At 40.1% G+C, this 18109-nt stretch overlaps 1 protein-coding gene across 1 annotated transcript in view; it reads right to left on the reverse strand.

Moving 5' to 3' along the window:
- LOC145344031 (sortilin-like) overlaps positions 1-18109 on the reverse strand; it is a 111183-nt gene that overhangs the window by 60952 nt on the left and 32122 nt on the right. The window contains exon 2 of the mRNA XM_080190758.1: positions 4546-4608. Within this exon, the coding sequence (XP_080046884.1) occupies positions 4546-4608 (63 nt within the window). The remainder of the gene's footprint in view (positions 1-4545; positions 4609-18109) is intronic.

Raw genomic sequence — 18109 nt, forward strand, 5'->3', positions numbered from 1 at the left:
ACGGAGGTTGAGGAGAGACCTGATAGAAGTCTATAAGATTATGAGAGGCATGGACAGAGTGGATAGTCAGAAGCTTTTTCCCAGGGTGGAAGAGTCAGTTACTAGGGGCATAGGTTTAAGGCGCGAAGGGCAAGGTACGAGGCAGATTTTTGTTTTACACAGAGAGTAGTGGGTGCCTGGAACTCGTTGCTGAGGGAGGTACTGGAAGCAGATACAGTAGTAACTTTTAAGGGGTGTCTTGACAAATACATGAATAGGATGGGAATAGAGCGATATGGTCCCCGGAAGGGTAGGGCGTTTTAGTTAAGCCGGGCAGCATGGTCGGTGCAGGCTTGGAGGGCCAAAGGGACTGTTCGTGTGCTGTAATTTTCTTTGTTCTTTTCTTTGTGATCCTATTGGGGAGGGCATACTGGGGGCGGGCAGGAGACAAATCAGGAGAGCCCCAACCCCAATGCTGTTGATCCTCAGGAAGGGACTGGGGGAACATGCCACCAATGAGGGAAGGGGAATCCTGATGTCTGTGGCGCAAGGGGAGTGGACTCCCAGAGCACCCCGAGATCAGGGCACCCTTGCGAAATAGCACTCAAGCACAGGCTCCCTGACTTTTAGGCCAACCACATTCAAGGTTACTGCTAATGACGGACTGTGCAGTGGGAGAAACTGGAGGGATAAGTCTATCATGGGGTTGGGACAGGATTCAACTCCAGTTGACCCTACCCTAACAGATTATTGACCCTATAGAGAGACAGAGGGAGAGAAAGAGAGAGTACACATCATGTATTAAAAAAAGAGAAGTTTGAGCAATGTCGATACATCAGAGATGAAAACATGAAGGGGCAAATCCACAGAGGTGAAACAAAAATAAAAATTGGGAAGGCTAATTTTTTTCCTCAAGCTGAATTTAATTGTGTCAATAAGAATCCTATGCATCTGTAGATCCACAGTTTTAATGTTCTCAGCAAGAGAGACTGAATGTAGGAGATTGCGTAATGAAACGATGTGAACTTTTGCGGGGAGGGGAAGGAATGTGTAGGATAAAGTACTTCAGTGTCAGAGGAGTGAGCAGGCTGAACAAGTTTTTCCCTTGGGAATAAAGAAAACACAAACAGAACTCATAATTCCCCTTGAAGGTGATTAAAAACTGGTAGAGCTGGTCATTCCACATCACAGAGCATTGATTACAAACTAGTTCCACTTGAACGCATTTGAGAGTTACGACTTGGATATCTGTAACTCTAACTAAGAGGGTGGGGCAGCTAAAGTGACTATTGAGAGTATGCGTATTAAATAGGGGAAAAAATCACATTTATGAATATGCTATAGGCTTCTTAAAAAAAAATCAAAATCTTCATTTTTTATGTGTTAATGTGCTGCGTACTGAGCATTGCACAAATGATCCTGTTGCTTCCTCAATTAGATTTGTTCTTATTAGTGGAGAGACAGGAAGGAAAAAATGAGTGAACTGGCTTTCTGTCAAAAAAGTAGATAAGGTAGGTTAATAATCTTACCTGCAAAGAATAAGATATTTTAGAGGAAAAGGCAAAAAATTGAAATAATTGCCTGAGAAATTGCTTAGCACTTGTTTAGTATCTGTACACTTAAATTGTGAAATGATTCTGCAAAATCAATCATCTGGTAAATGCACAATATATAGCACCAGTCCAACCATGTCACTTTATGCACAGTCATGATGTGGAGATGCTGGTGTTGGACTGGGGTAAACACAGTAAGAAGCCTGACAATACCAGGTTAAAGTCCAACAGGTTTATTTGGTAGCAAGAGCCACTAGTTTTCGGGCCTCTGACCCTTCGTCAGGTGAGTGGAGTTTGTGATCAGAATAAAGATGAAGGGTCAGAGGTCCAAAAGCTAGTGGCTTTTGCTACCAAATAAACCTGTTGGACTTTAACCTGGTGTTGTGAGACTTCTTACTGTTTTATGCACAGTGGCATAGAACATAAAGATGCTTCTCTTAGAAAAAACTACAAATATATTTCTAGGATGAAAAAGCAGCAAGGACACCAATTGAGTTGTGACTGACACTGGTGATCTGTCATGAAAATCCTCGAGCTGACTCTGCCTCTGATTTTCCTATATCACCTACTAGGGAAGACCCTAGCACTTTAACTATGGCAGCACAATCAAAATCATGAAACCAATATGAATAATTAACATCCTCCTTATCTGTACAACATTTGGTGTTATTTCATTGTAGCAGCAAACAGTAGAAGTGGGTATTCATTCAAACTCTCGTGCCTCTCCCGTTCAATTACATTCATCAGTAATCAACCCTAGATTTACTGTTGCCAAATTGCTCTACTTATATTACCCTTGAGGTGGCTACAGTGGGGAAGAGATGATTGTCCACTTCTTCTGGAATATGCCTTCGCAAAGAAGGTCTGGAAAGAAAGCGATAGTGTTTTTTGTCCAGGTTTATCCTAAGCAGTCCATGACACAGGACTCTGTTAGAAGGGCCATTCCCAGGGATGCACACCAAGATAATGGAGGGCCATTAACTCAGTGAAAAATGCTCACTAGTCTTTCCAAAGCCTGCTGGTCTTCCATGCAAACAGTATTGCATGGAAGACCAAGTATTGCAGATTAGCACATTCCAAAGTCCAGAATTTAATATTGAGGGATACATTTGGGGCGTTGTCACAAAGGCTAGAAAACTCCTTGGACTGTGTGTTTGACAACTAATACAGCTTGTAAATATTAACTGCAATTTTAATCATAATGAGTAGTATACGGTCGAAGATTTTAGTTTACACCTCATTTAATTAGACGGAGATGAGCAGAAATGTTTTTGTTCACTGGATACTTTTAAGCCAGAGGTAGATTGATTCCTTCGTTAGCCAAGAATCTAAGAGAATCAGATGTAGGGAGGATAGTGGCCATTTGTTCTGTTGATGCATTTTCCAGATGGTCTCATTGCGACTGCTTGACTGAGCTCCATGACTCACAAATGGGATAGCTTAGCAGAGGTCTGTTTATAGAGACTGAACGGGAGTGTTAACTTTGATTGATTACCATCTTAATAAAAGTGATAATTTATCATTTCATATGGTGCTTCAATGTTTGTATGTTTAAAACTGTGGGTAAAACTTCTGTTACTAATACTATGAATGGCTGTATCTATTGACACTTTGATAAAGCTGTAAGAGCAGTTCTTTTCAGGGATTTTTTTTGGTTGTCATTTTTTTTCAAAAGCTCTTCAAATCCTTGCCACTCTTATTATTGGTTCTGATTGGTTCTGTATACAGTGCATACTGGGCAGTGAAAGGGCATAAAGAATGCGAGGGAGCAAGGAAATAGAAGACAGCTTAGTGACTGGCATATAGAAGGGGCATGGGACGATATAACATGCCTTTAAGGGATATCAGCATGCAATCACTAGAGAGAAAGTATGTCATGTGATCCAGTCTCAATTTCACTTTAGCTATTGAGCGCACATTCCAGCAGAGCTGTTGCTGATGTCTTCAAACTTTCTACTGCTGTATAAATGTTCACATGTGCCTATTCTAAATAAATAAACACACAATGTGTTCACACGAACCCTTTTAAATGGTTTGTGTTTGTATCAGTATAACAAGACAACAAGGAACATGAAAGAGCACAAGGATATGAAGGGGCAAATGTTACGAGGGGATATGGAGTGGAAATGTGGGAATGGATGAGAGGGTGAGGACCTAAGGGTTTATCAGCCTTTAAAATAACTGAGCTGAAGTTCCAGGCAAGAAAGGTAGACCTTCTAACCAGCTCACCCAAGCACTCATCAGCCTCCATGACTGTCTTTGCAGTGCAGTCAGCAATGGTGGGTCCAATTTCTTCTGAAAGTGTTCATATTTTGGCCAACTCATTCTGTAATTTCTGCATTTCCATTTCCAATTCCATTGTCCCTCTTAGTCATCATCTGTGTGCATAGTGGGTGTGTGCCAATCATCTCCCCAGGTTGATGAATTGCATGTCTAGTGACACATTTCTGAATTTTTAAATCATAATCTATTGATTACTTATGTGGAGGTTCTGCATGATTTGCCAGGTCAAGATGGCACAATGCACATACTGGAATCTAAAACTTTGATAGCTGTGGGACCATTATTCCAATCAAGCAATTCATCAATAGCAGATCAGAAAGTTCTAATTTTAGCAATGTGGCAGTAAACATAGTTAGTGAATGTTGCATAGCTGACTGGAATCCCTTAAATACTCAGTATTAATGGTCCTGTAATTCTCGGTAAGTATTTGCATTTGCAAGTCTTGTATGTCGGAACCCATCTCGTAGCTCCAAACCTGGCGAGCATTCCCTGAAAATACAGGTTCCCTACTGGAAGAATGGATTTATGGGATCCGTCCTACTAGCGTAATAGTAGTGCTAGCTTCATCATGAAGACAGCTTTTGGTTTGCTCTTCAAGTGAACACAAAATGAAAGTTGCTCAAAAATAAGCACATTATTAAACGACTGACTTTATAAATTATAAAAAGATTGCTACATTTTTGAAGGGAAGGATATAAGTACTGTTTTACAGATCAAAATATTGACTTACCCCAGTTCCATCTCCAACCCAAGCCAATGTTACTGTAGAACCGTCGTCATCCTCAAATGTATACTGAAATGTAAAAATTGTGAAAATTTATCAAAGCTTGGTATGCTTTGATTACCTGAATTAATGTGAAATGTTAATTTTGTTAATCATCATTTCATGCTGGCTTGACTTAGTTTCCAGCATTTTCTGGTTTATTTCAAAGCTGTATATCTACCACTGACAGTAACAAAAAAGGATTATAAAAATAGCTGGTTCCCTAATTTAAGTTATACAAGTGAAGTATGCAAATAATAGCTGAGCTTCTGGCTTTTGAAGATGACCCAAGTTTGCCAACTAATTCAGAAAACACAATTTGGTAAAAGCTGAAAACTCTGTAACATTGTCCATTTTGTTTCAAAATAAATACTTAACTCCCAAACTGGGCAATATTTAAACATTGGGTAACATATATGGATAAAATCAAGTTGGAAAAATAGAAGTAAATACCACACAAATGATTGGTTAGACAAACCCTGATAATGTTTTTCATTCTTCTGTTTTTGCAAAATACAGCACCATCTCCAACCTTACTATCCTAACCATAGCTTATGAATCGTGTTCATTCTCAAATCTGTGCCAATCTCTCCAATAACTTCACATTCGATCTGTCCAATCACAACTCTACTTCTGCCACATCATTAAAACAACTCTAATCAAAATCACAAATGACATCCTCATGATGCACTATTTATCATCAATCTTCTTGACCAACTATTAGCCTTTGCTACAGGTTGTCCTCCTCCAACACCTCTTCTGTGTTATCCAGCTTGACAGAACCAAGAGGACTGTCCTTGCTTGGTTCCGCTATTACCAGGCTGTTTGCCAAGTCCAAATTTCTGATCTCATATCTGCTACATCACCATCTGCTTCATAATATTGCCCATCTCTGCCCCATCTCAAAAGATTTGTTGCTGAAAATCTCATCCATATCTTAGTTAAAACCAAACTTAATGATCACAATGTTCTCATTGGACTTCCCCTTTTTTATGTTCTATAAAGTTAATCATGTCCAAAGCTTTACTGGGTGCATTTTAACTCACGTCAAGTCTCATTCACCCATTGCTCCTATCCTTGATGATGTACATTGGCTTGAGATGATTAATGCCTCAAGTTCAAAATTCCTATCTAAAGGGACAACAGGATCATGAGTTGCATCTCCAACTTTCTTGACCCTTTTCCTACTAAGCCACTGGTGACCCAAACTCCCTGCCTGGCTCCCATATTAGCTGATATTGTTAGCTATTCCCTATCCTTCAAATCTATCACCTTCACCACACTCCTCAAAAAAAAAAACAACCTTTATTCCTCCATCCTTGCAAACTTGCAAACCATTTCCCTTTCCTCCTGAAAATTCTTGAAAGTGTTTATTCATTCATACCTAGCTTTCTCAGAAGTCCAAGTCTGATTCCTTCCAAACAGGTTTCTGCCCTGCCACACTACTGAAATGGCTCTTGCCAAAGTCCTAAATGACATCCTGTGTGACTGCGACAAAGGTAAACTTCACCTCAATGTATTTCTTGACCTGTCTGGAGCCCTTGATACAGTTGACTCTACCATCCTCCTCCATTGTAGTTCAGCTAACTGCGACTATACTTACCTCGTTTCATTCCTATCTAATTGTATCCAAAATTGCAATAGTTTCTCATTTCATTTCCACGGTTACTTCTTGTGTCCCCAATGATCTATCTTTCGAGTCCATTTATTTCTCAACTACATATTGTTCCATGTCAACATAATCCAAAAACACAACTTCAATTTCCACATTTATGCTGGCGATCCCAGGCTCTACCTCTCCACTACCCCTCTTGTTTCCTCCACTGTTGCTAACTAACCACGCTGCTTATTGAACATCCAGTTGTAGATGAGCAGAAATTTCATTCATTTAAATATTGGGAAGACTGAAGTCTGTCTTTGTTCCCCATCAAATCTCCCTTTTCACCTACTTCATATCCCTTTCCTTGGCACCTCTCAGAAGTTGAACCAACATGTTATGTTCACAACCTTTATGTCATGACCCAGAGTTGAGCTTTCAAGCACAAAGTCACAAGATCACAAAGGCCTTCTATTTCCACCTCTGTGACATCACCTGTCTTCTCCCTTCCTCTGTTCTTTTGTTGCTGAAAGCCCTTTGCCATCTCCAAACTTAACTATTCTAAAGGTTTCTAATGGAATTTCACATTCTACCCTCACAAATCTTGAGATCACCTAAAACTCTGTTGCCATTATTCTAACTTGTACCAAATCCAATTTCTCAGTATGTGTTTGTTGGCCTACATTGTCTCCCAGTTAAGCATAACCATGATCTGAAAATTCTCATCCTTGTTTTCAAATCTATCTTCACTTTCTTTATAATCAGCTTCAGCCTCACGATTCTCTGAGATGTTGGTGCTCATTTAATCCTGGCTTCTTAGAACATCTGAAATTTTGATCATCTTGCCTTTCAGCTGCATAGACCTTTCTATTATGGGCAGAAGAGAGAGAGAAGTGCTGAACTTCTTTATTCTCTCCCCATCTATGTGTAAACAGGTATTTCTGAACTATTTTTAAAGTGGACACACACACACACACACACACACACACACACACGTAGACTTTACTGATTCTGCAATTAATAATTTTCAAATATTTACAAACATGTTTTGCAAGGACAGAAAGGAGAATTGTGTGCTTTCAATTGAACCTGAATGACTAACTCCAGTTTGGAGTTTGATTGCAAGTAAAATATTAGCAATGAGCCCTTTCCATATTCCTCCCATGGTTGCTCACTATGCTCTATAGACAGTTCTCTCTCTTCACACTGTCATATGCTCCACATGCAGTAACAACACCATTGCATAAACTGACAGAAATAACCTTCCAAGTTACAATTCATAGCCAGTCACCTCAACATCCACACAATAGACTATTTGAATCATAAGGTTATTTTACAAATTAAACAAACACTAAGTAAACAAACCTAAACTGTGGCTCATAGAAACCAATCTGTTCATCTTACACCTTCTCTGTCTCAAGTACCTGAGCAGTTAACATTGGGGCACTGGGAAAAAAGAACACAATTGGCCCACGTTCCAAGTGTCCTGATTGAAATGAATTGATTGTGGACTGGATTAACCAACCAATCTTATTAACTAATATTAACAAGCTTTAAACACAGGGGGAAACAGGTTTATAAAAACCTTACAAGCTAACACAAGCTGATAGTTAGATTTTTTTTGTGTGTCTGGCCACCATGAGACAAACAACAGTCTTTCTAGTCTCACCCCAGGAAATTCGGCCAGGGCTCTTGCCTCATGCCAAGTCTGTGCAAACCAACACAGTCTGATCCTGAAACATGGCCTCAACCTGCGTTGCCAATGCATCAGACGATATGCTGAAGACATCGACTTTGTCGACCTGGACTAAATGACAGAAGGAGAAAGAATGCTTTCAACTGCAGTACAAAATGGAAATGCAGCATTTATTGAACAACTTTCTACTGTCTTCACCTGGAAGAAGCAAATTTTTGTAATGATTCATTTTTGTAAATAGAATTGTCATTAAAAAAAACTCACAAGCTGACATATGCTGATAGTTGAAATATGAAACCATGATCATCTGGCAGGGATGCTCCCCTCAGGCTTCTGGCTAAATCAAGAGTCAGATCAAGCCCAAGATAGGGTGCAATGCCTTTTCTTGTCAGTTTGGATATTATTTGTCTCTCTCTTCCAGGGACATATGTTGCAAAATAGTGAACTTTCAGTCGGGTTGCTGAACTCTGGCTGGGTGTACTCAGGAGACATCTGCAGAAGGAATGTTACAGAACCCTGGTGATGTGGTGTAAGCAGGTGAATCCATTAAAGAGAGGGGTACAAAGTCCAAAGCCCTGGACTCTAGCAGGTGGGAATGGGTTTCTTTAACACACATAAATGGACATTTGCAAATAGGAAGGTGGATTCGGATCTGCCTTGTTCACCCTGTGCTTTGGCTTAGTAACTTCAAGAATTGAATGAGTTACAGCATTTAAAATATAACATTCTTTCAGTTTTAGAAATTTTATAAAGAAATGCTCAATTTGAGAAAATAATTCCTCATTCTGAAAATCTTAGTCCTGCCTTTCAACTCATTACGGCGATATGCATCATGCAAGTTGTTTCCTTTGAAGAACCTTCGTGGAATAGCCCCCAATTTTCCAGCAGCTGCTGAAAGCAGTTCAGGAGATTTTAAAATGGTGGATTTCCTGTTAATTGATTGGTTCACGTTCCAGCAGCCACAGAGTCCACTTCACTGCATGGCATTGCACAAGCAGACTAGGCAGCACTCCTGCACAGGCACAACAAACATGATGACACAGCACATTATTTCACAGTTACACACCTGTACTGAGCTCATGGACATCACTGCTGACTATTTTGTTTCCCTGCTGGCACGGAGGTGAGCACAGGGAGAGTAGCAGGAGAAATCAGTGCCTCTGCAGTCAAGGGGTATGAGGTCATGAGCCTGGGGATGGAGTGCACGAGTTTGCTAATGTAACCATCAGGAGAGAGCTAGCCAAACAGTGGAAGCCAAGGTGGTTCTTTGGCAATGCCTGGTGTGTCTGCACTCAGGACATCATCCTTCAGGTGTCCCAGGGTGAGCGTGTGTGTGTGGGAGGATGGGGAAAAGAGGAAAGAGTGGGGTCTAAGATAGACGGGGCTTTAAAGAGCACCCAGCATAATTAAGGGCCCACACACCTTCGACATACTCTTTCACCTTCTGCCAGGAAAAAGATACAAACGTCTGAGGTCACATATCAACCAACTCAAGACCAGCTTCTTCCCTGCTGCCATCAGACTTTTGAATGGACCTACATCACACTAAGTTGATCTTTCTCTACACTCAGCTATGACTGTAACACTACATTCTGCACTCTTACCTTTCCTTCTCTATGAATGGTATGCTTTTCTGCATAGCATGCAAGAAACAATACCTTTCACTGTGTACTAATACATGTGACAATAATAAATCAAATTTGATTAGAGTTCCACATGGCACTGAGGCACAGCAGCTAGTTCTGAACTAGCCAATTCTAAACAATGATAAAAAGTACATATGTCCATTTATGTGCGTCAAAGAAACCCATTCCCACCTGCTAGATTCCAGGGCTTTGGATTTTGTACACCTCTGTTTAATGGGTTCACCTGCTTACACCACATCACCAGGATTCTGTAACATGCCTTCTGTAGGTATCTCCTGAATACACCCAGCTTGACTGAAAGTGGGCTATTTTGCAATTCATGGTCATCTACAGTAGGGCCCTTGCATCAGCAGCACATTTGTTATAATGCTCAAAGACCCTTCAACTCATCACTCTGAGTGCACTAAAGCAAAAGCCAAAATTCCCCTGGAAATATTACATTTCCAGGGCAACACTGTTAAAAAAATGTGTCTCTTTTAAAGGTATTTTTTTGAGGCTGATCTTTCATTTGTCTAAAGACAATGAAAACTGCCTGACTGCTACAATACATAGCTTGCATTCCACCAAGTGGAATGGGAAAAAACTAATTGCTGGGGAATGTGAAAGACCCCATCTCCTGGTGACTACACACAAACCTGGAACTTTTCAAATGCTTTTGAGACAAGACATCAAAAGGCAATCAGGTTTGTGAAACAACAACTGCAGCAGACATGAATGAATAGAATTTCTCTGGAATATACAGCTAGCAGTATGCTTTAAATGACTGCTTACCAAGCAGAAGAGAAATCAATTGCAAATGCTGTTTGCTCCCTCTCTCTTTCTAAAGTATTGTGCTCAGATTTGCAAAGTAAGATCCAGAGAGGAAGAATCTACTGTTTGGCCTTTGACTGCATGTTTATAGTTTTCATTGCCTCATTTCTGCCAGTAATATGGAAAGGAACAGTCCAATAGTTCCGAAAGTCTGATTGGCTCTATATGAGCATGATGTAAAACAGACACCAATCAACTCTGAAAACTTGACAATGTTCCTGATTTCATGTGAAAGCAGAATTCTAGACAACCCAATATTTAAAAAAATATACATATGGACTAAAATGCTAGTTTCATTAATAATGATCATGAAACTACCACATTGTTGTAAACTATCCTTTTGGTTCACCATCGTTCAGGGAAGAACATTTGCTGTCCTTACCCAGCAGTCTGGTATCCATGTGACTTCAGACTCACAACCATGCGGTTGACTCTTAACTAATCTCTGAAATGGTGTAAGCAAGCCATTCACCACGACCAGTCCAAGGATGGGCAATAAATGCTGACCAAATTAGTAATGCCCACAACCCAAAAACAAATAAAAACTGAAAATCTCTCATTGAGGAAGAGCACTAACATTGGAGTTCACTCCTGGTGCATTTCCATAACAGGAAAATATCTTCTGCAACCAATCCTGCAACCAGATTGCTGACCACTGTTGAAATTGTTGATCTTGCAAGACAACCAGCAGAGGGGAAACTCAAGGTGCTTTTCCTTGTGGGGAGGTCCTGTTTTTTAATTGATACCTCTTCCTGGTAGCATGACTGAAATGACCATCTCACCATGAAGTATTTTCCTGGTTGGGTTGTAATCCTGATATCAGCCTACAGTCTGGGTTGCGAATCCAGATGTGCTCATGTTGGCGTGGTGGGATGAGGGTTGCAATTTTTACAGTGGCAGCAAATTAAGAAGCGGCCTTCAGGATTTCTGTCCAATTAAACATGGTGGGCAGACATGGGAAATAGGAAGCCCAATAGGGTGGCCCACTGCTAGCAATCTCACAGGAGGGGCAGCACCTCTTCATTGACTTTAGCGGCCTTTCAAGCACAAAGACGTGAACTATTAAGAACTTAAAACCTACAGTTACTTATTAGATTAATGACTAATATAGTGTGTGCATTTCAGTGCCAGTGTGATGCCAGGTTTGAAGGCCATCCCTACAGCTGTTGGCAACAGACAAAGTACTGACTGTACCCAATCTGTACGTGCTTTCAAAGCACAAAACATAGTGGTCAATACTAAATATAATTCCATGGTTGGACAACACTTGTTAAACAATCCTGATTGTGCCCAAAAACTAATTAAAGGTTCTCAGTCGGGCTCAAAATGTGGCTGACTTACATATGCTAGAAGCCATATATATTCATACAGACAGGGCCCTGTCCTTTGCAGATGAAAAGGAGAATGTCCGTGCATTGTGCCTTTTTCAACTAAACAAAAGCTTGAGGGAATGGTCATTCCCTGGTTCATTCCCCACGGCAATACTTTGACCAATTAGAGTCAACATGCATGGTTTGAATTTGAACAAAAGCTGAGTAGTTAACTGTTCTATGCTGCATTCATCACTGCAATGCTTCTACCAATCAGAGTCCACTTCACAACTAATCAGCACTCTCTCATGCAGTATAAATTGTTGTTCTCTTTATCGTTGATAGTATTGCAAATTTGCCCTGTTGAGTGCAAGATGAAAAGCTTTGATGGCATGTCCCTTTTTCAGCAATACTCAACTATCAAGTGAAAAGCTAAAGCTCACAGGCTAAAATTCATGGAATGGACCACAATTTGCTGTTTGCTTTCTTCATAACTTGTTTGAAGGATGACTTAGCAGTTTGTCTCGGCCACCTGATAAAGAGGCCTTTAAAATATAGCAAACTGCTGCAAAATGAGACAGACAGACATCAAACAGGGAGAGAGAGATCAACAAGCACAGCCATTGAACTGCTGTAATCAACTAGGCTATAAAAAAGGCCACTCTGAAACTTCTTGAAAGTGATACAAGGAATATCCTCTTGTTTTCTACCCCTAGCTGATTCCACTTGTTACCTGAGAAAATCAACCTCCTGCAGACTGACTGTGGGAGCCATCGCAATTACTGAGGCATCTCTGCAATTTCACATCTTTCACTTCCAACAATGTGACAACAAAATAATAGGTCTCCACAAAGTCTGAGATACATTCCAATTTTTTTTGTGTTTTTTTAATCTTCATTTCTGCCTACTTTTACTGCACCTGTGAGAGAGACAGTGAACGACATAGACATAGACATGGATTTTCCCAATCATCACCCCTTCTCCAAAATCCCACCCTACAGAAGATATGGTTGCTGGTGGGATCTCTCTTTTGATCCTTCTGAAATCGATGGGATTTGGCATGGCTCTGCCACCAGGGAACCTATCCAGGGGGGTCGACTTCAACACGACTGGAAGATCCCACCAGTGAGAGGGGCCAGAAAATCCCCCACCCACAGTTTTCTTTTGTAACCTCCAGGGCAAGGGTTTAAAAAATAAACTAACTTCTTTTCCTTTTTTAAAAGCAAAAAGCTTGCTGCTGGGTTATTTAAAATTGACTTTCCTACTCACAAATACAAATAGGCAACAAAAGGTCATACCTTAAAATTGTCTGTGTGACGACAGAAAAAAAACCAGGCAACGCTTCATTACACAGTATCAGTGTGAGGTGGAAATACCCTAGCAGATGTGCCAAGAAAAAGCTGCAACTTGTTGGCTTTGCAGAGTAAAATATAATTATAAGGACTGTAAAGCAACTCATGGACACATTCAACAGAGAGAGAAAACATAAGCTTTTGTGGAAAACATTCCCAAGCAGTGGGCATGATCATAGCCATCAATATTAATGAGAACAATGTAATGAGAACAATGTAATGAGAACTATGACCTATGAAGTTACAATTTTATTTTTCCAACTGTTATTTTTAAAAGTACAACACAAATTAATGGCAACAAATTATATGGGCCTTACTTTACGGGATTGCATAGAGGAATTTAGGACAAGCTTTCCAAGAGATTAGAGAGCAGTAGATAAATGGATCCAGGAGTAGTTGTAATTTTGTACCTATTATAAAGTAATACATTTTCCCCTTGTTTTATTGATTTTGTTTTGATTTATCAGCCATTTAGGATGCAGAGATTTAGACATGGGCCATCAGAATATTACAGCTTTATAGAACCTTAGGCCGCACTTGGAACATAGTGTTCAATTCTGATCACCACACTACCAGAAGGATGTGGAGGCTTTGGAGACGGTACAGAAAAGTTTTACCAGAATGTTGCCTGATATGGAGGGCATTAGCTATGAGGAGGGGTTGGAGAAACTTGGTTTGTTCTCACTGGAGTGACGTAGGTTGAGGGGCGAACTGATAGAAGTCTACAAGATTATGAGAGGCATGGATAGAGTGGATAGTCAGGAGCTTTTTCTCAGGGTGAAAAAGTCAATTTCTAGGGGGCATAGGTTTAAGGTGCGAGGGGCAAGGTTTAAAGGAGACGTACGAGGCAGTTTTTTTAAACAGAGTAGTGGGTGCCTGGAACTCGTTGCCTGGGGAGGTAGTGGAAGCGGATACGGTAGTGACTTTTAAGGGCGTCGTGACAAGTACATGAGTAGGATGGGAATAGAGGGATCTGGTCCTCAGAAGAGTAGAGGGTTTTAGTTCATTCAGGCAGCATGGTCGGTGCAGGCTTGGAGGGCCAAAGGGCCTGTTCCTGTGCTGTAATTTTCTTTGTTCTTTATCACAACGTTATGCATCAGTAGTCCATAAATAGTACAGCATGAAATGAATTCATACAGCCCATCAGGTCTGCAACATTTTCCCAAACAGAAATCCAGTTGGTTCCACTCCACAACACTCTAGCAACTATTTATCCAATTCCCTTTTGAAGCTATGATCTGTATTCATCACCAGCATTCAATGCACTCGAAAACCTAACTAGTAATTGCATAATTAAGTTTTTCCTCTTATCACCTCTGGTTCTTTGACCTTAAATCTGTGCCTTATAACTACCAACCCTCAGTCAGTGGAAACAGTTTCTCTTTATTCACTGTTTAAACTATAATAACATCAATGAGGTCCATGAAGTTGGCATGTCAGAGTATGAGCTCCCTGATTGAGGTAATGATGGCCTGCGAACTGCTCCTGGGCCTGGCAAAGCTGCAATCTACAAGTCCAGACAGTAGGCGGCTGAGGGGATCGTCCGATCTGACTGTCTACTCCTCTATTGTGGCTATATTCGCAGCTGGATGTCCCTGGAGAGGGAGCATGCGATATCCAAGGGCACTATTAACACCTTCCATGCCCACTGGGCACACAGGGACAGGGGTGCATTATTGATTCCCTTTAATCACATTTTGATTTGATGTTTTAAGTTTTCTTTCCACATTGTCCTTTGTTTTGAGTGGTTTCTCCTCCTTTTGGGAGCTACTCCTTTTAATTTTTCCTCCCGTTAATTTGATTTAGTTTATTTGGTTAGCCAAAAAAGATTGGGAGTGATAGTCTGCCCAATCAGGGAGTTTCACCTTATTTGGAGGGGTGTCAGGGCTACTGACAGTCTGGATTCTGACTTTGTACCTGAAGTACTCTAAAGAGTGGGATACAATTTGTAAATAAAGGAAATCTGATGAAGCGACACCGGCTCTGAGGAATTACTTCATAAGCCCTCATAATTTGTACCAGCTCTACAGACCCAGGTTCCTCCTTCCTGCACCACTAAACTAAATCATTCAGCACATATTGGCTTTTCTCATTCTTCCTACCAATAATTATCAAACATTTTTGTACTGAATTTCATCTGCTAAATGTCCACTCATTCCAACAGTTTATGTCCTCAAGGTCCATTTTTATCCTTTTCACTGCTATTACAGTCAGAAGTTTCACTTCATCTGCAAATTTCAAATTTATGCCAATACCCTCAGGTCCAGGTCATTAATGTATATAAAAAAAGCAGTGGTTCTATTACTGAACCTTAGGGTACATCACTATACATCTCAATCCATCCAAAAACAGCCATTTACCACAACTGTTTTCTGTCTCTTAACTAAGTCTATGCTTCTATTGCCCTTTTTACTTGATGGGTTTTCATTTTGCTAACAAGCCAAATAAGTGGTATCTTATCTGATAGCTCTTGAAAATCTACATACACAATATTACCTGCACAGCCCTGTGATAATCAACATTCTTTGGGGAAAATCTGTATTTTAGTGCAATGTGTAATTTAAGGCCAGGGTGAACTAAGGATTAATCTGAAAGAAGGTTAATTGGCTTCCTAATTATGAGATCATTAGGTTCTAATAAATGCCCATGTGACCCAAGGTTGCCATGGAGATGAAAGGTTACGATGGGAAGATTAAATAGAAAGCTAATTGCAGTGGCGTTGGATTTCAGCCTGTTTGGTGGCAGGAAGTTCAGAGACACAAGAAATTCATGAGAGGGGGAAAAAAAAGCAAGGCTTGCTCTCTGGCTGGATAGTTTCTGTTTGGTAGTTTCAAATATATCCTTGTGTTGAAGCAGGTCTCTGAGAAGAGAGTAAAAGGTGGTGTGTGTGAAACACTTAGAGATGATAGAGAACATGAGCTGGATGGAACATCTTGTCTCAATTTACAGGCAGATCTGTGTTGCTCAAACAGAGTCACATGTTACACTGTTGCAGCATCTGTGGTGAAGTATTGCTTACTGTAAAGTCACAGAGGCATGCACATCTCAACTGAAAGAATTGGGAAAGAAGTTTCGATGAAATGATAGAGATAGAGACACCAGCAGTTTTTGTTTGGCTCATGCAAAAATAAATAGTATTTCACCCTACTGCATTTTGATAAATACTATATTTATGTAAAGACATGTCTGCATGTATTACAGGGGATATCTATGGCGGTAGGATTTAGTGTGTGGTTATCTAAAACAAAGGTCAAGAAATATATGAAGTTTTAGTTTAATCTTTTATTTGCATATTTTCTCCTTTCTTAAATTATCTCTGAAAAATTCCTTTGTGTACATAAGTAGAGGTTTTTGGTATGTTTAAATGTGAAATTTTTATTAAGAACCTATTTCCAAACTTGAATAATGACACAATCCAGGTGTTACCATTAAGGAATCAAAAACAGCCATTGTTCAGGTAAATGAAAAAAAAATGTAATTATTTAAAACACATTGGAAATGAAAATCTCAATTTGCCACTCTTCTCTCCACACCGGATCGATCTTTAGTTCATTTATGAGAAACCAACTAATAACTATATACAAAAGTTTGTTCTCAGGAGAAAAGAAAAACAAAAAGTTCATGCTTGAGTTTGGGCGCTTTTAGGAGTAATTATTGTTGCTCAATGGAAGTGTATGTTTATTAAAGAATGTATAAGCTAGTAAACTGATGAATATGGAGTGCAGAACACTTTCCACATCGATGTTTGTGGTGTATAAGAAATGGACATAAACAGACAATGCACATCTCAAAAAAAAAGAGAATCCTAATATGTTTCAAGTTGAGAATGTGAATGTAAGACCCCACTGATAATAAAAGCACGAGGGACAGATACTTGAGAGTATGAAAGTGGTGCAAGTTATGGAGGGACACTTTGATGGGTGGCAATTAGGTGAGAGATTGGTACCTAATGGTCGGAAGACTGGGGGTATTAGTGACCTTTTGGGTCTACTAGCCTCAAGTCTGGCCCACTTAATTCTAATTTGCCAAATTTTTTTCTCCCAATATTTCAAATCTTTCAGCTTTTTTATACCTCTCAACACTGTTCTTTAGAATTACATCACTACCCAACCACCACCAGAACCCTGGATTTCCTCTGTTAACACACCTCTCAAGTCCTTTATCAACCTTTTTAAAATCAAAATTAAACCCAGTGCTCCCAAGAGTGCAGAATTAGTTCTTAAAGTTGAGTGTTTGCCAGATGCCCAGAAGCACGCAAATAGAAATGTGGTAGTAAGAGATGGAGTGGGATCTATTGAGAACAAAGTGAGATAGCACAGTGATTGACATTAATGTAGCCTTGGATAACTGTGTGGAGCTTGCACTTTCTCCCTTTGTCTGCATGGGTTTCCTCAGTGTGCTTTGGTTTCCTACCAAAGTTCAAAGATGTACAGGTTAGGTGGATTGGCCATGCTAAATTGCCTCCAAATGTCTGAAGATGTATTGGTTAGAGAGGGCAATGAGCAGGGTAAATGTGTGGGGTTACAGGAATAGGATTGGAGGTTGGTGTTGGGGTTGGGAAAGGTGCTCTGTCAGAGAATCGGTGTAGACTCGATGGGCTGATTGTCCCCTTCTGCATTGTAAGGATCCTGTATATGGCTGAAAAGCACAGGATAAGGTAGGAAACTTAATGAGTACATTGCATGGGTGTTCACTGAGCAAGAAATGGTAACAAAATATCAACAGAAGCAGAGAAAGGAGAGGTATTGGATGGGGTTAAAATTAATAGGCAGATCAACTAGAAAGGCTGGCTATTTTTTGAGTGAATAAGTTCAGATGACTTGCACCGCAGGTAGAAATAGTGGAAGGACTTCCTTCTCATCGTCCACAGATAGAGGATTGGAAAATGGCAAATATGACAATGTTTTTCAAGAAAACATATTGGGACATTCCTAGTAACTATATGCTGATCAGTTCAACATGCATTTGAGGAAGCTCAAATTAATTAATGAGGGCCAGAGTGGGTTTGTAAAGTGCTGATCGTGTCTGACTAATCCAGTTGAATTTTTTTGATGATGTAACAAAAATGTTGATGAGGGAAATGCAGAGGATATTGTTTACATGGATTTTAAGTAAGTGTT

Source organism: Carcharhinus amblyrhynchos, chromosome 6 (genome assembly GCF_965287045.1).
Source record: "Carcharhinus amblyrhynchos chromosome 6, sCarAmb.v2.hapA, whole genome shotgun sequence".
NCBI lineage: Eukaryota > Metazoa > Chordata > Chondrichthyes > Carcharhiniformes > Carcharhinidae > Carcharhinus > Carcharhinus amblyrhynchos.